Below are 22,248 nucleotides of genomic sequence, written 5' to 3'. Positions count from 1 at the left end.
GAATTACCGGAGTAGTGGCACACTGAGAGGAGTCCGCATCATTGTTGCTGTCCTCGCCAGAATCTTCAAGCGGGGTACTTGTATTGGCAACTGAAGATGCGATCTCGATATCAGACATGATCTGATACCCAGGATTGCCCTCGTCGTCATCCAACCACTCATGCATATCGTCCACAGCAACATTGTCGCCACCCACATGAAGACGTGCATGGATGTCATCCACGTCAAAACCTAGAGAGTCTTGCACCACATCTGCTCCGAGAAGGAGATGAGACCAACCACTTTCCAGAGTCTTGCCAGAGACTTCCCTCCATGTACTGGCCCAGTTGTAGATGGCTGACTTGGTGGTGAATGTTTTCCAAAGTCTGCTGGCCTCGCGTGTCCCATCCCTCCCTGCGCTTGTCCTCGTCCTTAAGAACAACCATCACCTCGTCCAGGAACTTCCTTCTGTACAGCCTCTTCGTTGCCATGATCACTCCTTGGTCCATTGGTTGGATGAGAGCAGTCATATTAGGTGGCAAAAACATGCACCTAATGCAGCCATTATCAGCCACCAATCCTTGTCGGATGGATGCGCAGGTGCATTGTCCAGAAGAAGGAGGGCCTTTTCCTGGTCGCGTGGGATTCCCATTGTCTTCATTTGGTAATGGATGACCTCCTTGATGAAGTGCTGGTGAAACCAGTCTTAATTTTTGCAGAAAGATTTGAGAAAATCACCGCCGAGACCAAACATAATCAGTCTGACTTAACAATGAATGTCACATCCTTCAGACTTTACCATGGCATCAAACAAAATGTAAAAGAATTGCAAGAGTCACCAGAACTAAACCTGACCAACCTGGCAAAAGCCATACAGTATTTTTTAAATGCAACTCAAGCAGTGATACAATATTGATATAAAATATCATGACACAAAAGCAAATATAAACTGTCTTTGAAGTGCACCAGCATATCTCTCTGCTTTTCTTATGTTTTTATTTGTTCATATTGTTTTATGCATTGATGGATAGATCATATTATGTAGCACCAGATTACATACTTAGAGAGCTAAAGTTTATGTGGATTGACAATTTTCAAGCTTTTACCATATATACCTCTTATAGCCTACTTATCATCACTGATACCTTGGACTTAAAAAAAATAAATAAATAAATCATGCTAACAACAAAAAACTCCCCCCTCCCACCCCCCAATTTCCCGATATGAATATTTGATTATTCTTATACCATTTTCTATGCCAAAAGTTCATATTTTGGGGGTCAGACATTGGTCAAACATTCTGACAATCCTGGAAAGAGTAAAAATACAATAAATAATTCCCCTGTAACCTATTTCAGATGTGTTGACAAGGTGTTTATGTATTCCAAAATTTGCAAGAAATTAACCAAGTTTCCTGCAGTGCAGTTGGCACAACTGTAGATAACATTATTTATATACATCAGTAAATGTTTACACTTTACACTATTGATTTTTTTTTCATTATTATCCTTTTATGTCTTTGATTAGGGAAAAAGAAATAACAGTGTGTAGAAGCCTGTTGCATAACTTGTACCGGTATGTTATTAAGCAGGTTATTAAAATGTAATTTGGTTGCATCATGTCTATCTATCTATCTATTGCCAGACACCATAATCTCGTAAAGGGTGGCTATTTGACACTGAGTTAGTTGTTTTACAGGGAGGGGCACCAACCCTCCATCAACCCACTTGTTGACACGGAGGGAGCACATATGGTTTGGTTATATGGTTACCACCCAGCGTTGTAAATGGTTTCTTGGCTTACAGGAAACCATTGGCTTGTCACTCAATGTAAAGCCACCTGTAAAGGAAAGAAAAGGAATAAGAAGTGGCAGGAAAGATAGGAGAAATAGGAAGAGAGGAGGGCAGGCACAGAAAAAGAATGATAAAAGCTAAGGAAGTAGGCAGCACTACATCAAGTGAGTGGATGATGGTCGCCACCACCTACCACATGTACAGTTAAGTATGTCAGTAGTTCATATGGTTCTAATTCTATTACACATAAGCTAGATTGGCTTAAGGAATTCTTATATTGCTGTAAATTCCTGTAATAACCTTTAAAAGAAATATTTTTGCCTATTAAGTTGTGGAAGCAATGAAGAAAGTTAAATTTGGGAAAACCCCAGGAATTGATGGAGTGTGTGGTGAAAAGCTGAAGTACGGGGGAGAGATAGTAGTAGAATGGATGTGGAAAATGTGCAGATTGGCCTGGGAGGAAGGTAGAGTCCCGGAGGATTGGAAGTCAGGTATAATTATGCCCTTGTACTAAGGAAAAGGAGAAAAAAAAGTGTGTGGTAATCATAGGGGCATCTGTCTTCTTAGTATTATAGGAAAAGTGTATGGTAGGATACTTATTGACACAGAAAGAACAAAGGAATTAGTTGGCGAAGAACAGGAAGGCTTTAGGAAAGGAAGAGGTTGTGTAGATCAGATATTCATTCTTAGATCTTTAGTGGAAAAGTTTCTAGAGAAGGGAAAGAAGTTGTATGTGGCTTTCATGGATTTGGAGAAAGCATATGACAGGGTGGATAGACAAGAATTGTGGAAAGTATTACGAATATATGGAATAGATGGGAAGCTGTTGAATGCTGTGAAGAGTATGTGTGATGGTGCTAAGGCTGCAGTGCATGTGGATGGTGAACTGAGTGAATTTTTCTCTTTGAAGATTGGGTTGAAACATGGATGTGTCATGTCTCCATGGTTGTTCAATCTGTACATGGATGGGGTAATAAAAGAGGTACAAGGTAGGGTAGTGGATGTTGGAATGGCCCTGGTGAGAGAGAGTAGTGTTTGGAAACTCCCTGTACTGTTGTTTGCAAATGATACTGTGTTGTTGAGTGAAGACGAAGGGGAGCTGCAAGGCTTGGTGGGTGAGTTTGGGAGAGTGTGTAAGAAACAGAATCTAAGGGTGAATGTAGGGAAGAGTAAAGTAATGGTCTTTGAGAGAGGTGAAGTCAGTGAATGTACAGTGAGGTTGGATGGTGAGGAATTGGAAAATGTGAGTACATTTAAGTACTTAGGTAGTGTGATGAGTAAGGATGGAGGTTTGGAGGGTGAAGTGCTTGAAAGGGTACAGCAGGGAAGAAAGGTTGCTGGTTCCTTGAAAGCAGTGATAAGCAGAGAAGTGAGCATGGAAGTGAAAAGGTTACTACATAACAGTATTGTGATACCAACTCTAACGTATGGAAGTGAAGCTTGGACGTTGCTGGAAGGACACAAGTCAAGAGTGAGAGCAGTGGAAATGAGTTATCTAAGAGGAGCCTGTGGAGTCACTTGGAGAGACAGGCTGACAAATGAGGATATGAAATAGTGTTGTGTGGATCTGGATGTGATAGGAAGCGTTAGGAGGAATACACTGAGGTGATCTGGTGATGTGGAGAGGATGGAGGGTGAAAGACTGATGAAGAGAGTGTATGTGAGTGAGGTGGAGGGGGGAAGAGGGAGGGGGAGGCCGAGGATGAGATGGAGGGATGGGGTGGAGAAGTATATGAAAGAGGGGGGTGTGAGTTGGGAGCGAGGCAGTGAAATGGCGGGGGACAGGGCGACGTGGAGGTGATTTGTTTGTGGCCATCTCGAACAGGATTGAGGTGTCTGGCAATAGATAGATATATAGATAGAAAAAATAAAACAATATTTCTACTTTTTTTTTTTTTTTTTTTTTGAAAAAAAAAAAAAAAAAAAAAAATAAATAAACAAATGCATTTCTTTTGCTTTGCACCACTACCTTGGACTGTCCAGTTCTCTCATATCCAAGCCAACCCATCTTCCTCTGTGCATGACATGACCAATACCTTCAATTCCCTAGCTAATCTTAGTTGCTCATTCACAGTTTTGTCATCTATGGTAGCACTAAACATCTGTCCTTCCTCATCTCTGTACACTCAGACCAATGTATGGCCCCTCCCCCTATTGCCCAAGTTTCAAACCTGTTTAGCATTACCTTTCAGACATGCAACATATAATTTTTGCTTGGTATAATAGTAATGTCTTCTCAATAGCAGGAGGCAAAAGCCCCCCAAAGCTCTTCTAGGTACTCTTAACTCATGCATTTATTGTTTTCTCAGTACTGTATGTATTTTCTTGCAGACGTCCAAAAGGCGTAATAATGGTCGTTCCAAGCATGGACGCGGACACACCAAGCCTGTGAGGTGCACCAACTGTGGCCGGTGTGTGCCAAAGGATAAAGCAATCAAGAAGTTCCAGATCCGCAATATTGTGGAGGCTGCAGCAGTCAAGGACATAAATGAGGCCTCTGTTTACACTGGTGCGTAAAGTGCACAGACTTAATCACTGACATTTTCTCATAAGGTTTTTGTAAATTCCTGGTAAAATTGATACACCAGCAGTACCGTATTGTGTGATGTGTCATAGCTTAGGTTTCTTAACTGTTTTCAGTATGATGTCTTTTTAAATTGATGTTAGTGTTTCTGTAAGACAGTGTTAGTCACTTTAAGAGAGATCCCTTACAATGAAGGGGTTGGAGTACAATAATTTTCTCATAAATATTGAATCCAGGTGACCGATCTTTGGTTACACTTTATTTCAAGACAATCTCTCCCACTCAGCTGAAGTTGGCTTCTTGCCCTTTCTATTGCCAGTTCATCTATCTTCCTTTCATTGAGTTACTGCTAAGCTTCTGTAACGATCTGACTGTAGTCAGATTATGTATTTGAATTATTTCTGCTTTTCTATGAAACTGATATAGCATGGCATGCTTTGGCACAAAATGGTCGTCTCTAATGGGAGTCTCATTTTTGTGAAGAGATTTAATGTATCAGCTAATCATATTGCCTTCATGTGTTGCTGATGAATAGTCATGTAATGAGTTTGCATTTCCATATAGCATCATGTTGTGGAATCATATGGAAAAAACACTGTGGTAGTTGTATTGCTTTACAGGAGGTGAGATTAGGAGTTTTTTTTTTTACCCAGGTCTGCTTGGCCAAACAGACCCATCAATTGTAGGTAAGCAGTTTTCCCAGTGAGGTCACCATGTAGGTTCCTTACACTGTTGATGATGTGTCTGCATCTTAACCCATGGCCCGTCATGCATTTGTCAACCTCTGATGTTAGTGTGACGAGTTAGCTCCTCATCCAATGTAATCTCCAAGGAAATATTTTGGGAGTTGTCATTTTTGTTGGGTGACAGGCAAAAGTGGGCGGAGCTATGCCTGTCAAGCTAATGCATGCATGGTCACTTGTTTTCCACCGCTCAGTGTTGTGTGAGGTTGCTCACAGATTGGATATATCCCTCTTGATCTCCCACAGAAAGTGCCTATTCTCTGGATCTATTTCATTTTTTTCCCAGAAAATTTTTGTGAATGTATTTGAAAGTGAGTTTGTGCAGGCGTGTTGCCAGGTGATAATTAGCCCATTCCAGATGTATGGCAGTATCAGTTACCTTTTCTCTTTCTTTCATATATTATTTTGTGTAAGAATAGGGCAAAGGGCACATTTCAATGGATAAAATGGGTGGAAAAATCCGTTCAGCATTTGTGTAGCGCAGCGCAGCTGGTCAGGCAGGAGGAGCGGGTAATGGAGGGGAGGTAAGGAGGGGGGGAGTCAAGGACAGGAGAAAAATGGCTAAATTGTCAACAGTGGATGGAAGTACAGGTGACATTAGCAGAACTGAGTATAGCTGGACACTGGTAGCATTGATAGATGATACTTGAAAGCCCGGGCGAATTCAAAATAACACAGAATCACAAAAGTGACGCCCCACGTTATGATCCCTTGCTCCTGAGCGTCACGAAAGTGATGCCCCGCGGTTAAGGGGTTAAACGAAAAAAGAAAAAAAATCGGCCATTGCAGGGCAGCAAGTAGTTGCCTAGCAACCAAAACCTAGCTGACACAACCAGGTCATAGGCTGGACACTGTGTCCAAGTTTGTTTGGAATCTGTTCATTCTAAAGGGTATAAGTGCCACAATTAAACAAGAAAGAAAGATTACAAGAAAGACTACAAGAAAGAAAGGAAACCCAACTAACAATGAGGGCAGTATGGAGCTGGCCAATAAAATCTGATGTGAGTAGAAATGAAATACAGTAGACCCTTGCTATATTGAAGTAACGGGGGAAGCCTGGTTTGGTAGACCGAGAAGTTTGATAAATCTGAGGGTTACACCCCTGGTGGGAATTCAAACACATACGGTAATTGAAAATAACTGACTACAACATCATATTCTAGTACTGTGGATGAAAACTGTATTCACTTTATACAAACTTGGCCGATAATCTCACCCTTTCGCTGCTTATTTTAGATCCTTGTCATAGCACTTTTTCATGGGTACAGTAGTACAGATAGACCCCTACTTATGAAGGATCAACTTGAGAAAAATCTGCAGATATGAAAAAAAAGGAAGGAAAGAAAGAAAAATGTACTTTACTGATTCAAACTGTGCACCAAGTACAAGTCTGTGGTCCACAATGGATGGCAACTGTGTGCTTCCGCTTTCCCCCTGCTTGGAAGCCCAGAGCATTGTTGTTAACAACACAAGTAACGTCAGCTTTGATTTTCGTCATTTAGACTTGATTTTTCTCCCAACATGTCTCAGAAATGGAAAAGTAGTGAGAGTGGTAGTGGTAGCAGCAGAAAATGGCATGCAATTACAGTGGAAACCAAAGTGGACATAATTAAGAGTGGAGAGAGGGGAGAAGCTGAGTGATGTGGCATGTGTGTAAACACTGAAACTCTAGACTGTAGGAACAATTATAAAGGACAAGGAACGTATTCTTGAACATGTAAAGCAAGCTGTACCAATGCATATGTAAATACTGTATATCACAGTCTTTGAATTTATTCTTGTTTATATTAACTATATGCATATGAAAATAGGGACTAATAAAGTTGATAGAAGGGAAGGAGTTCATCTCAGTGAATGATATAAAGTGTCTGCAAGACAAAAGATGGACTTGCGAAAAAATGACTTATGAAAGACCTTCAGGAACCAATTACTGTATTTTTTTAAGCTGGGGACAGCCTTCATTATTAATATAATGGTATAACAGCTCAGCAGTCATGATGGGGAGAGGGCAGTTTTAGACCAGGTTGAAGTAAAATTGGTAGGAAACACATGAATTGTACATTGTACCAGTATAGATGGCTGTACACTGCTTACACTACCACTCATCTTGTAGGCTGTACACTTAGCTGAGTTGAGAGACCTGAGATGCGAACAGGATAGTCTGAACACAACGAAAAGGATGGCTAGACTGAGGCCTATCACATGACAAACAGTGTGTTTACAGTCTCTAGTCCTGCCCAGTCCTACCAGAAGTAGTGCTTAAATAGCCCAACTCTTATTCCTGCCTGCAGGTTTCCAACCAAGCCCAGTTTGGTGGGAGAAACCACAGCCGTGGCAGCTGTGTTGAGAGGCACCCCACACATTGCTAGCAGTTCAGAAGAGCCACGTGATGTGCCCCATTTATTGACCCTTGTTCGAAAAAATTTCAGTGGACCAGAGACATTCAGTAAATCCGAAATCCTTCATATCAGGGTTCAATAAAGTGATGATCTGCTGTGCTAGGGAAGATGTTTCTAGGAGAGAGCTAGGACTATGTTGCCTCATTTGTTCTCAGTTATAATTGCAGTGTATAATTCATTACCATTGTTCTGTTTAATGAATGTTCTAAAATACTGTACCTGGTAGCCGTGCCCTGATTTGGATGCCAAACTTCCTGTGATTGGTGTCTATGTGTACAGCACGGAGAATAACTGCCTCGTGTCTTAGGATAGTCTTTCTTTTAAGCCAATCCATCACAGGAGGCAGACATAGTATCATTATATTCTTTTTAAAACCTTTTCAAATAATGTCTTTAAAGTCCCAACAAGGAGGTATTATAAAAGTGTTGTGTATGTATGGTGTGGATGGTAAACTGCTGAATGCAGTAAGGAGTTTCTTACAATGAAGATGAAGCATGTGTAAAGGTTGATGGATGTCTGAGGAAGTACTGTACAGTCATGCCCTGCTACATGGTGAGGTTAAATCAAGTGAAAAACCATTGCATCACGATTTATCATATATCAAGTTTGATATAACATGGCTTCAGTGTGGATAGGGAGGGGGCCTGTGACCACGTAACCTGAGGTCTAAGGAAAAGAAAAAAAATATTCTTTTAGTCTTGCCCTTGGCACACTCAGTAGCACCATGCTTTCCAATAGGGTTAGCATCCTTTCCAAACATAATTTCCAAGTCAAAAGTTTCAGTATTTCACACCAAAAGGTTATCATTTCACTTAATATTTCACTGCATTATTTGTTAGGCATTTGCACTGTTATTTGGTGATAGCAATGGTTTTCAAGTGGCCTTTCCCACACAAAATGGAGCAAAAGGCTGATAATTGTAGTCAATGTGAACTCTGGGCAGCCATCTTGACTCTGCTGACTGGGAGACATTTGATCCTAGCCTAATGAAACTTATCGTAACCTAACCTAACCTGCTTCGACTTTGGTCACCTAATGGTGGCTCTGCACGCTGCTTAATCTGTGGCAGCCTCCCTGTTCAGTCCCTTGTCCCTGAGGTCACACTCTGTGACCATGTCCTAGGTTTTGTTTGATCTGCCTCTTGCAGCCCTACCCTCAACATTCACTCCTCTCCCCATCTACACCCAGTTGTCAGCTTCCATTCTCTCAACATGCCCAAACCATCTAAGTGTACTTGTCATCACAACACTAATTCTGTACATTCAAGTCCCATCCTTCCTTTCAGATCTTCAGTCACAATCCTTACCCTCCCCGTCTGGCCTCTCTTTCAAGGATGCAGTTCACATTCATGTAATCATTATCATTTCTGTCATGTCTGAGTTTGTGAATGTCCTCTTCTTTTACTGCCTAGGTCTTACTGCCGTACCGCATTACACTCCTAACAGATGCTGCATACGAGGATCCTTTAACATAGAAGGAAAGCCCTCACAATGTCAGGAGAGACAGCAACTCCTGAATTTCCTCCAACAATGCCTTATCCTAGCCACAGAGCTAGCTCCAGCCCCACCTCCAGCACATGTCCCGCCAAATAACAAAACTCTTCCACACACTTAAGAGACTCCAGCAAGATCAGTCCTTTCACACCTCTCAATTTCCACTTACTCTCCCTGACACACTGCACACATGAAATCAGCATTATTTTGCAGCCTGCTTCTAATACCCTTGCACCTCTTATGCACCTACTTATCTCAAACACAATGCAAGATGGATTTTTTTTTTTTTTTTTTTTTTTTTTTTTTTTTTATAAATGCAAATAAGAAGGAACCAAAGGCTAGGAGCCTGCAAACAGTTCCTTCCAAGAAAAAACAAAAACAATACAAAAGTGAGCCAAATTCAAGATCTGTTCATTTCGAGATGCCTGGACACTGCGTTTGAAAGACTGGAGATCATAGGAAGTAGGAAATACAGACAGAGGGAGACAGTTCCATAGTTGACCCGTTGGATAAATAAAGGACTAGGAGTAACGGTTAACTCTTGCTTTAGAGACTTGGACAGAAGAGGGATGAGAGTTTGTTGCTAGACGGGTGCTACACGCCCGTCGTAGAAGTGGAGGGATGCAAGCAGACAGTTCAGAGGAGCATTGACCATGGAAGTAGCAATAGAAAAGTGATAAAGAGGCAACAGTGCGGCAAAGAGACAAGGGTTGAAGGGAGCCAGTAAGAGGAGGAGAGTTAATGAGACGAAAAGCCTTTGACTCCACCCTGTTGAGAAGAGCTGTATGTGGGGATCCTCCCCACCGTTACTTCCCACACCCTTGTGGCAAACAACACATGGCCACACTCCTTGTGTTCTGAAAGTACTGCCACCAGCCCTGGATATCATTACCCTGTTTTATCTGCATTTATATATAGTACAGTATATGTAAGAAAATTATATGCATTTTAGGTGTACAGTGTTGTTCCACATTGTCCATATAATTTTATCAACTGAATTATCCTGTTTGTTATATAGCTGATTTACAAATATGATGTTTCTGGTACCAACAGTGTACCAGTTGCCTAAGCTGTATATTAAGCAGCACTACTGCGTGTCCTGTGCCATTCACTCCAAGGTGGTGAGGAACCGCAGTCGCAAGGCGCGCAAGATTCGCACTCCACCACCTCGTTTCCCACGTGCTCAGGTTCGCCCGGTAAGTATTACAGGCAGTCCTTGTTCTAAGTAACCTTTTTGATATCCTTTTTTTTTTTTTGTTATTGAGTAATTTAAAGAAAAATTACCTGCTACATTTCCATTGTTGTCTGTGAAGAGGATTTGCCAGTTACATGCATTTTACAATAACAGTTTTATGTAAAAATTGGTCATAAATTAGAATTCATTCTTCACATTCTTTGAGGACTGCCTGTATACCGTATATATCTTGCAGTTTTCTAACAAACTTGTGTGATTGTAGTTCGTTAACTTTAACGTGAAGATATTTGACCCTTTGCTGCTTATTCCCCTACCCAAATGGCAGAAGAAGACTGCTAAAGTTCCGTATCCTTATCCATAGCTTTTCCCATTTGTTACTGGCAACATACTCTAGTCTTTATTTCATGTTAAAGCTCAGCACATAAGATGGATAGCTGGCAGTTTTAGACAAAGTTAAAGTGAACAGATGACATTAAAAAGCTGTGACTAAGCACACAAATAGGACTTAGATACAGAAGTGCTGTTACAGTGCAAGACAGACTCAGTTTCTGAATACACTGTTTTCCCAAAACTTTACATTTTTTATTTTACAGTATTTTATTTATTTATTTTTTTCATGGAAAAGTTTATTTACTGTCACATGTACTCTTGCTGTCAGTGCTTATTTGAAGGCAGTTTTGTGTGTGTGTGTGTGTGTGTGTGTGTGTGTGTGTACTCAAAAATGGAGAGTAAATGATTTGTACATGGTATTTAATTGTATTCACTCTTAATGATTCTGTAGGCTACTTGTGTCATTTCCTAATTGGTTGTCATTATTATTCTACATACCAAATATTTCCTTTTTCTTTTAAGTCTTTGGACCCAAGCATATTCGGATTTGATATGTAGTTGTCTTAATCTAGACTTCTGAAGAATAAGAACAGAACCTGCTCAGAGATGCAAGGCAGTGAAAAATCACTGTTCATAAATGTTCAAGATGGTGACATAATGACCCAGAAACTAAAGCCTCGTACACACCAAGATACAAAGTTGCGCAACGTTGTCTCTGGACTGTCTCGCATCTGTCTCAGAAAAATCTAAATTTGTCTCGCAACAGTCGCTAGACATTGTCTCTGGGTCACGTACACGCCGAGATACTTTATCCAGCAAAAGTCGCGTGACAATGTCACTAGACTGTTGCGCGACTGTCTCAGGAAAGTCTAAATCTGTCGCTGGACAGTCGCGCGACAGTCCGGAGACAAGATTTCGACTGTATCTTGTCTCCCACAAGATATGGGAGACAAGATACAAGTTGCTCGGTGCGGAGGGATTTGGCAACGGATGACAGAGTTTTTTTTTTTTTTTTTTTTTCTTTTTTTTAAAGTTCGCATTTAAAAATGCATGCCTCCTGCTATGAGGCGTCAGTACTCACATATTTTAACATTATTTTTGCATAACAGTTGTACATACATTGAACAATTATATGTATATGGTTCAATCCTAAATAATTACAGAGTATATGTAGATAGAGTATATGTAGATAGATAGATTTATGTAAGATATTTACAGAAGAAATATGTGCAGCATGTGATGTGGTGTGTGGAAGGAAGAGAAGACGGAGTGGGGTGCAAGGAACAGCGTGGTGGACTGAAGAGGTGAAACAGGCTGTGGCACAAAAGAAGAAAGCATACAATGAATGGATGAGAAATAGGGGCGTGGAAGAAGGTGAGAGGCGGAAGAGAGAGTTATATTTGGAAAGGAAGAGAGAGGTGAAAAGATTAGTAAGAGAGAGTAAGAAGAGAGTGGATGAGGAATTTGGAAGGAATTTGAGTGTAAAGTGGAGGGACTGTAAGAAAATGTTCTGGAGAGAAGTGAAAAGAGTAAGACAGGGTGGAAGTGAAGTTAGCAGGGGAGTGAAAGATAAAAATGGTAGATTACTAGTGGAGAAGGGAGAAAAAGTGAGCAGATGGAGAGAACACTTTAAGGAATTGTTGAACGTAGAGGATGGAAGTAATGCGAGTATAAGTGGCTGGGGAATGTCTGGGAGAAGGAGGGAGGTGAGAAGACAGGAAGAAATCAGTAGGATAGAAGTTGTGGAAGCAATGAAGAAAGTTAAATCGGGGAAAGCCCCAGGAATTGATGGAGTGTGTGGTGAAATGCTGAAGCATGGGGGAGAGATAGTAGTAGAATGATGTGGAAGATGTGCAGATTGGCCTGGGAGGAAGGTAGAGTCCCGGAGGATTGGAAGTCAGGTATAATTATTCCCTTGTACAAAGGAAAAGGGGAAAAAGAAGTGTGTGGTAATCATAGGGGCATTTGTCTTCTTAGTATAATAGGAAAAGTGTATGGTAGGATACTTATAGACAGAGTTAGAGAAAGAACAGAGAAATTAGTTTGAGAAGAACAGGGAGGCTGTAGGAAGAGAAGAGGTTGTGTAGATCAGATATTCATTCTTAGATCTTTAGTGGAAAAGTTTCTAGAGAAAGGAAAGAAGTTGTATGCGGCTTTCATGGATTTGGAGAAAGCATATGACAGGGTGGATAGACAAGGATTGTGGAAAGTGTTAAGAATATATGGAGTAGATGGGAAGTTGTTGAATGCTGTGAAGAGTATGTACGATGGTGCGAAGGCTGCAGTGCGTGTGGATGGTGAACTAAGTGAATTTTTCTCTTTGAAAGTTGGGTTGAAACAGGGATGTGACATGTCTCCATGGTTGTTCAATCTGTACATGGATGGGGTAATAAAAGAGGTACAAGGTAGGGTAGTGGATGTTGGAGTGGCCCTGGTGAGAGAGGATAGTGTTTGGAAACTCCCTGTACTGTTGTTTGCAGATGATACTGTGTTGTTGAGTGAAGACGAAGGGGAGCTGCAAGGCTTGGTGGATGAGTTTGAGAGAGTGTGTAAGAAACGGAACCTAAAGGTGAATGTAGGGAAGAGTAAAGTGATGGTCTTTGAGAGAGGTGAAGTTAGTGAATGTACAGCGAGGTTAGATGGTGAGGAATTGGAAAATGTGAGTACGTTTAAGTATTTGGGTAGTGTGATGAGTAAGGATGGAGGTTTGGAGGGTGAAGTGCTTGAAAGGGTACAGCAGGGAAGAAAGGTTGCTGGTTCCTTGAAAGCAGTGATAAGAAACAGGGAAGTGAGCATGGAAGTGAAAAAGTTACTACATGACAGTATTGTGATACCAACTCTAACGTACGGAAGTGAAGCTTGGACATTGTTGGAAGGACACAAGTCAAGAGTGAGAGCAGTGGAAATGAGTTATTTAAGAGGAGCCTGTGGAGTCACGTGGAGAGACAGGCTGACGAATGAGGATATAAAGGAGCGTTGTGGTGTGGATGTGGATGTGATAGGAAGCGTTATGAGGAACACACTGAGGTGGTTTGGCCATGTGGAGAGGATGGAGGGTGAAAGACTGACGAAGAGAGTGTATGTGAGTGAGGTGGAGGGGGGAAGAGGGAGGGGGAGGCCGAGGATGAGATGGAGGGATGGGGTGGAGAGGTATATGAGAGAGGGGGGTGTGAGTTGGGAGCAGGGCAGTGAAATGGCGGGGGACAGGGCGACTTGGAGGCGATTTGTTTGTGGCCACCCCAAACGGGATTGAGGCGTCTGGCAATAGATAGATAGATAGATAGATTTATGTACTCTAATTTTGGATAAAAGTTATACATCATCGTTGAAAGATTATGCTGTATGTATACGGGTCTATCCTAATAATAATTAATTATGGTATATTTATACGTTTTACAGACATCGTTGAAAAATAATGGGTACATATATGGTTCAGTCATGACAGTTATTAGGTTAGTGATTCCACTGTTGGTTTTGGCAATTATTCACACACACACACACACACACACACACATATATACATACAGTATATATATAGGTGCGGGCGCTCACAATCCACTCACTCAGTGTAGTGCTGCTCTCGGGTGTCTGCCCTTTCCTCTCCTCCATTCTTCTTTCCTTCCATCCTCTTCTGTGTTTCTTTCATTCTTTCCTCGTCCTTCTGCCTACGGGTGGCTTTACACACTCTCTTCTGTCTTTCATTCCTTCATTCTTTCCTCTTCCTTCTGCCTGTGGGTGACTCTACACTGAGTGAGAAGACAAATGGTTTCCTGTACACCAGGAAACCATTTACTACGCTGGGTGGTAACCATATAACCAAATTTTAGCGCCTGGTGGTTTAGTGAGTAATTACGGCGTTCCAGTCAGATTGAGCTGGTGAGGGTTTATATCCAAGGGATGGTTGGGGTTTATTGCTTACGTAATGCCCCTGAGGGATGAGTGAGGCTGGTCACTCTCATCTTAAATATCAGGACCAACTTCCCTTTTCCCGAGCTCCTACGCTCCTCATGGGGCAATGTAGGACTGGGTGATGAATGAATGAAATGAAATATACATACCGGTACACACACACACACACACACACACACACACACACACACACACACACACACACACACACACACACACACACACACACACACACACACACACACACACACACACACACACACACACACACACACACACACACACACACACACACACACACACACACACACACACACACACACACACATCTATATATATCATCATCCATCATCCAATCCTACATTGCCCCATGAGGAGCGTAGGAGCCTGGGGCTAGGCAGTTGTCTATATATATATATATATATATATATATATATATATATATATATATATATATATAAAATCTCTCTCTCTCTCTCTCTCTTTCTCTTTCTCTTTCTCTATTCGTCCATAAATGTATATCTTCACATGTACATTTTGCCTGTGACTGGAATATCACTTCTTGAGTTAATGACAAATGTTGATTGTAAACTGATATTTCAAAATTCACGTGGTGGATGGTTCAATCACGGACGCGCAACAAAGTCGCTGGACTGTCTCTCAATTGTCTAGCAACAGTCCAGCGAGAAAGTAGCAGAAATGTCTAGCGACTGTCTCGCAACAGTCTCTAGACAATCCAGAGACAAAGTTGCCTTGTCTCCAGTGTGTCTCTGGACTGTCGCCCGTCTGTATCTGGGTTGTCGCGATACGTAGTCGCTCGACTGTCTCTAGACTTTGTATCTCAGTGTGTACAAGGCTTAAGGCACTGAAGGATTTGTGAATAGACTTCAACTAGATGCCAGTAAAGGAGGGGAGGGGGGAGGACAAAACAACAAAGCTATAGACCTTTTCCAGGGACGTCACAGAAATTACGTGGTTTTGTTTACAACTCCATATTGGACGGCAAGCTCCTTGCAGTAGTGGCTGTCCATACAGGGCTGTCAGAGATGGAACTGTCAGATATACAGTATGCAGAAATCTGGATCAGCGCCACCAAGATATGTACAGGAACAAGATAAAAGTGTTTGGGGCTGGATCCTTACACCATATCTAGTGAGAAATTCACCAGTTTCAAGGATCGGGGACCGAAACCTTATTTCAGATACGGCAACCTCTATCACTATTTGTTGAACACCCTGTCAAAGTTCACTGGGGCATCCCTCAAGGTAAACAGTCATGTCACATTGTATATGTGAAATATAGCTAGCTGCAGTTGACATACAGTACATGTAAATTATCTTGGTAATCAGTAAATTTTTGACATGGGGCCAAGAGGGTAGGGATTGTGTACACTGACTGTGAACCGAGTAGTTGATGAATGGAATAGGTTACCCATGGCATAGTTGCTGCCCCCTCTTTAGAAAGCTTCAAGCATAGGCTAGATAAGCATATGGCAGGTATAGGTTGCATTCTTGTTGTCACACTCCTGTGGGAGTTGCCTGGCATGGGGTGTTGGCCTATTGCAGTTATTTTCTCTTCTTAATCTTCAAGTTAGGTCCTAGTTAGGTTGGATGGGCTAGCTTGGTTTGGTTTTAAAAAAAGTAATTTCTGACTGAAATGAATATTAGATTCAATTGAATAACACTACAAAACATTGAAAAATGAACATTTTAAGCTTCAGTATGAGTTAGGTGTAATTTGGGGAATTTGCCAAAAATTTACTTATTTTGGAATTTCAGTAATTATAGGTTTAGATTCATACATATGGCATATATATATATATATATATATATATATATATATATATATATATATATAATGTTTAAAATAGTTTAACATAAAATGCATAGTTGACAGTATATGTCAAAACTGTCAAGTTAACTTTTACATTGCAACTGAAACATACCATTGGCACAAATTTAAATTAAGGTCATTTATTTCATGCTGATGAATATCACAGCATAAAACTTAAAAGACTTCAGCAATATAATTTTAATGATTTTACATTTTACATTAACAAGAAAGTCATAGTACATACCTCGTAAAAGATAAATATAAAGAGCTGTTGATATAAGTGCAGTATTTATCCTCTTATATGTGATTAAAGTATTTTTTGTACTCAGTGAAAAATGTGTATTTAACTGGAGCATGTATTGGCAGTTTGGCTTTCAGTGGAGCAATAAAACTGAAAATTATACATATAGTACTGTACTATGGTGGTACCACTCTAAACTGGCGGTTTGGGTGGAGCACGAACCTCTGTACATTGGTGCCACGTGTTCCATACCTGCAATGTGAACAGCTCTGATATATGTAAAAGGCATCACAATAAGATAAACACATAAGAGTACAGTGGTGATGTGTGTATTATATGAAAGAACAGTAAACTTATTATGCGTAAAATATTTATACGGCAGTACAGAAACGTGGCGTAAATATTTTACAGTGTTGCTAAAAAAAAAAGTAGTCACTCTTATTGGCTGTTACTGTATTTCTGGGGTTGGTAATAGTGTCACAATTATGATTATAATATAATGTGCAGGAATATAAGTAAAAATATGACAACGGCAATACCACGTTGAGTACACCGCTTCCCATCTGATCAGCGAAGTTAAGCAACGTTGGGTCTGGTTAGTACTTGGATGGGTGACCACCTGGGAACACCAGATGCTGTTGGCATCCCTACGTGTCAAGTGGGGTTGGTGGAGGATTAGTGCCCCTCCCTGTAAAACAGTTAACTCTAAGCCCTTGGCCACCCCGTTTGGGATACATGGTGTCTGGCAATGAATGAATGATGCCAATTTCTTAGTTTAAAAAAAAAAAAAAAAAAAAAAAAAAAAGTGAGCGGCAACACTCACACACAACCAGTCCGACCTGGCCAGAGCTTCCTTGTATCACCTGGGTGGTGTGGAAATAAAGTCAAATTTACAATATGTACATTATAACATAAAAGAAAATAACCAAAATGTATCCTTAAATACCACAGACGAGAGAGAGAGAGAGAGAGGGGTGGGGGGGGGGGAAGGCAGACCAGGGGCAGTGTTGAGTGCAGCTTAGTGAGAGATGGAGGAAGGGAGTGAAGGAAGGAGAGAGTGATTGAATGAAAACAAATCATGGCGCCACAACAGCGAGGTCATCTGGCGCCATGTGTAAAACAATAATATTTTTAAATATAATAAAAACAAAATAAAGAAATGAAAGCACAAGTTTATAAGTCACTCATAAAAGAAACAAAATTCCCAAGGGTGATGCACATCTCCCCCCAGGGGAGAGAGGGAGAGAGAAGGCAGGCTAGGGGCAGTGTTGAGTGCATTGTCAAGCTGAGGGAAAGATGAAGGGAGGGAAGGAAGGAGGGCGAGAATGATTGAATGAAAACAAATCAAGGCGCTGCAACACCGAGGTCATCTGGCGCCATATGTAAAACAATAATATAATAAAAAACAAAAGAAATGAAAGCATTAGTTTATAAGACATAAAAGAAACAAAATTCCCTAGGGTGATGCACATCTCCCCCTAGGAGAGAGAGAGAGAGAGAGAGAGAGAGGGGGGCATTGCGGGTATGGAAAACGTGGCAACACTGTACAGAGGTTCGTGCCCCACCCAAACCGCCAGTTTAGAGTGATACCACCATAGTAATTATGCTTTGGTTTTAACTGAAACACAGTTTAGCATACAGGCTCACAGTGGTATGTTACACTTTTACACTGAACTGTTCAATAGTGTTCTGTACTGCATTACTGTTAAAGTGGTCCACCATGACACAAATATCAGTTTCAAATGAATCACATTGAAAAAATGAAAATTTAAGTTTTAACCTAATCTAACCTAACCTAATATTGCCTAACCTTACCTTCAGTATGACCTAATCTATAATTAAATAAGTTTTACATACGCATCTAACATTCTTGATCATCACTGCAGTGGAGAATATAGATTATGTGTAGATTATGTCTGATTTCATTTGGGAGAAACAGGAATAATACCAAAACAAGGCCTGTGACATGGACCCTCCCCCTCTTTTCCAATGCACATACATGGCCATGTGGGTCTTGTACTCTGTGACATTAACATAATTAGGATATCCCATGACATCTGCAGCAGCAAAGAATGATAAATATGCCCCTATGTACTCACAAGTCATTGGCTCACCTGATGGAATACCATTGTGGAATCTGTAATGGACGTGTTGCCGGTTCTGGATAAACATGGCAAGTGCACTCTGCTGTGTACTTAGAAACTTACGGTATATGTATCTTTTTATCAGTTCCATTGATCAAGACGTGATAACTTTAATTCTTTGTGGCTGGGGTGAAGCAGCCACCACGTTGACGATGACGTCAGTATTCATACTGCAGACGACGCTGCAATCCATCACACAATACTTTACCAGTAACAGAGATAATAGTTGTACCTACATGGCCACTGTAGATCCAAACTACCTGCTTCAGGTATGTTGTGAAGGAATACTTTTCATGGTGTAAATGGGTGGTAACTGTTAGGTAAGTAAATTGTAGTGAAATCGACCAGATGTAGCTTACAGCTTCACCATTCCTGAGCGGTGCTCGTACCTCATGAGGTGGAAAGTGTTTAATATATGGCGCATTTTATCACCATATAGGTTCATACTCCCCTAATTATCTGAAATCCGGTCAGATTTTTTTATTTAATTTTCCTTTAAAAAACCCGTATTCATATCGAAAGTGCGCTAAAATTAGCGGAAGTGTTTCTTCTTTAGCTCGACAGCTTGCCTTGGCAGACTTCTGCTTTATATAAATATTAATTTAACATAAAAATGCATTTATTTGTACTTTAAATCAGTATTTGTGCGAAACAGAAGTTTGTCAAAGTGTGTTGGCGATCAGAAGTAGAGATACCCACTAACCTTGGCATGTATTCACTCTGACTCCTGATATTCTGTTAACAGTTAAATTAATCATAGTTTTTTCACCGAATTTCAGATAATTAGGTGTACATGAACTTATATGGTGAAAAATATAATATTTTCACAATAGTAAAGACTGCATTCCAACACTGGGAACTTCCAACGAGCAGCCAGCCACCACTGCTTTCATTTATTGTTATTGGCTGGTACGTAGAGGATTAATTTCCCTGGTGCGCTTTTGTCAGTGCACTTACACACTGGAACGAAGCATTAGCAATTATTCCTCTTTTCATTGGGCATTCTTGGAGGTCATAAATAAGCACAATGTATGCAGGCTAAATGTAAACAAAGTCGACTATGCTGCCTCAGTGTGAGTAGTGGCATCACGACCAATCAGGGGCTGTTTCAGAGACGTGATATTTCAATTATTTTTCATGTTCCTGCATTTTTTTTTTTAATAATGGTTGAGATAGTTATTATCTTCGTATTTTTTATCCATGCAAGTATCTTCAAAAAAAAAATTTCACTGGAAACTCGTCTGTTCTCTCTCTCTAGACTTCTGATAATTTGCCATCCAGTGTGGCGCCGTAAACAAAAGTCACATGACTTGTGACATCACATGGAAAAGATCTATAGCTGCCTTTGAAGACGCAAAATTATGTATTCAGGGCACATAAATATCGCCCTTGACTGGGACAACAACACATGAATAATGGGAGATTTCCTTGTGACAAGTATAACATGGTTTGAATCAGTGACTGAATAACTTTTATGAGAAAACGTCATTCTTCTAGTAATGTTAATTCAGGAAGCTGAAGTCGCCTCTAGTTTTTGAGTAATAGGAAGACCTGACAGCTTCAAATACACCAGTGTTGCTTTAATTCAATATGATATTAAGCTTCTTTGGGCCACAAACTTGCTGGTAATGTTGATATTGACTGATGTAGGCAGATTACAACACACATCATTTTTAATTTATTTTTTGTTGTGACTTGCTGATGCTTTTCAAACATACACCAGATATTCATCTGTCGTTAATTGTCTCTTCCTTTTAAAATTAAACATCATGTTTCTGTTTGGAAGTGAGATTGCATCATTGTCTTTACTGTATTAGGTGTTGTTATTGTTTCCCAGATTCATTAGGATATGAACCTAGTAGACTACAGGCTGAAGTTGCCTTTTCCCTGCAGTCCACCATCCACTTTTCAGGGAACAGGGAGGGAGTGAAGGGACATTTGTTTAACTGGACAGTGGAGCTGCATTGTTATATCAGTGCCAACACATACAAGGATCTCACTGCAGCACTCAGTGAGCAGTGAAATAGTTAAACAGCATCATAGTAATATTAATAGTAGAGATATTTGAACTTTCAGTGATACTTATAAAATTCGTAGATAATTGCAATATTAAATGTGTTAATTTTTTTCCATGTTCATATTGGTCTCCCGCTGCTGATAATATTATTTATTTCAAGCAGTATATGTTTGTTGCTTTTCTTTGTTATTGGTCTATGTTTTGTAGCTGTTCCTCCAAAAGTAAACACCTAACAATGTTTTTTTTTTTTTTCCCTTTCCAGGATACTCGCCCTCAGAACTAGACAAATAAAGGAAGAATGTGAATCCAGCTTTTAATTCACCTTTGATCCCCCCTCCAGCTGTGGAACTGCCGTATATTTATTTTCATTATTGATATTCTTATTTGTATCGCAGAATGGTGTGCCCATCATCCATTTACTCAGTGTAGTGCTTTGGTGACTCTGCACTGAAGGACAGGTCAAGTGGTTTCCTATAACCCAGGAAATAATTTGCTATGCTGGGTGATAACTATATGAGCCTTTCTTGAGCTGTGTGGGGTCCCTGTGGATCCCAGCATGTCTTTAAAATGATGCCATTAAGCCATTGTTTATTTTTCCGACGTACCTGTCGCTGACTTTTATTGTAGGTGGTTATTGTATGTGCACATAATTTTTGGGCAAAAAAGCTTGCAGCATTTAGGAGTGACAGTGTAAAAAATATTTGTGGGGTCTCCTGGCCCCCCCCCCCCCCCAAAGACGGGGGGAAACAGCTTTCTCAATCAGTAATGGAAAACACTATGAATTCAACGTCCTCCCATTATGACTCTGCAATCCCCATGCTACTTTTTCCAGATTAATGGAGTCAGTCCTTAGTGGCCTCACCTGGGAAATCTGCCTGGCATACCTGGACGACGTAATCTTTTTCAGCCAGGCATGGGCAGACTACCTCCAGCACCTTAAAAAGGTCTTCCTGTGCATCCCCCAGGCTGGCCTCAAACTCAGACCATCAAAGTGCATCCTGGCTGCACGAACCGTCTCCTTCCTGGGGCACATTATTTCAAAGGAAGGAATAGCACCTGACCCTGACAAGCTGCATGCCATCGCAGATCTCCCCTACCCCGAGATGTCCATGAAGTCTGCGCTTTCCTGGGGCTCACATCTTACTACTGTTTTCATTCGTTCATTCATTGCCAGACGCCATGTATCCCAAACGGAGTGGCCAAGGGCTTAGAGTTAATTGTTTTACTGGGAAGGGCACTAATCCTCCACCAACCCCACTTGACACGTAGGGAGAATGTTATGCCAACAGCATCTGGTGTTCCCAGGCGGTCACCCATCCAAGTACTAACCAGACCCAACGTTGCTTAACTTTGCTGATCGGACGGGAAGCGGTGTACTCAACGTGGTATGGCGCTTTGTAAAAGGGTTCACCAACATTGCCAAGCCCCTCCACGATATGACTAAAAAGGGCAAGCCTTTCACCTGGACCAATGAGCAGGGTGCAGCATTCCACGCCCTAAAAACCCGGCTCATCACTGCCCCAATCGTCACATTCCCCGACTACACCCTGCCATTTGGCCTATACACAGACGTGTCTCTAGTAGTGATCGGCGCTGTCCTCGCCCAGGTGCAAGAAGGGCAGGAGCACATCATCGCCTGTGCCAGGTG

General features: G+C 41.0%; 1 protein-coding gene and 2 non-coding genes across 6 annotated transcripts in view; 2 read left to right on the top strand and 1 right to left on the bottom strand.

Moving 5' to 3' along the window:
- The window catches only part of RpS26 (ribosomal protein S26), a 51,838-nt gene extending 30,933 nt beyond the window's left edge, over window positions 1-20,905 (top strand). For 3 of the 4 annotated variants that reach the window (XM_080274468.1, XM_080274467.1, XM_080274464.1), the window contains 3 exons: window positions 4,104-4,281; window positions 9,985-10,127; window positions 20,863-20,905. In XM_080274468.1, coding sequence (XP_080130594.1) covers window positions 4,104-4,281; window positions 9,985-10,127; window positions 20,863-20,883 — 342 coding nt within the window. In that variant the 3' untranslated portion in view covers window positions 20,884-20,905. The remainder of the gene's footprint in view (window positions 1-4,103; window positions 4,282-9,984; window positions 10,128-20,862) is intronic. The other variant, XM_080274465.1, reaches the window with a different exon arrangement.
- Window positions 16,965-17,083, top strand: LOC145402487 (5S ribosomal RNA). The gene has a single exon (XR_013897782.1). It is a non-coding gene; the product is annotated as a 5S ribosomal RNA (ribosomal RNA).
- Window positions 20,906-21,880: 975 nt separating the features above from the next.
- On the bottom strand, window positions 21,881-21,999 carry LOC145402413 (5S ribosomal RNA). The gene has a single exon (XR_013897768.1). It is a non-coding gene; the product is annotated as a 5S ribosomal RNA (ribosomal RNA).
- Window positions 22,000-22,248: the final 249 nt, after the last annotated feature.

The sequence above is a fragment of the Coenobita brevimanus genome, chromosome 57, assembly GCF_032717465.1.
Source record: "Coenobita brevimanus isolate Jiangsu-jjx chromosome 57, ASM3271746v2, whole genome shotgun sequence".
NCBI classification, from domain to species: Eukaryota; Metazoa; Arthropoda; class Malacostraca; order Decapoda; family Coenobitidae; genus Coenobita; species Coenobita brevimanus.
The sequence above is the reverse complement of the archived record's forward strand: the minus strand, read 5'-3'. Positions and strand labels throughout refer to the sequence as shown.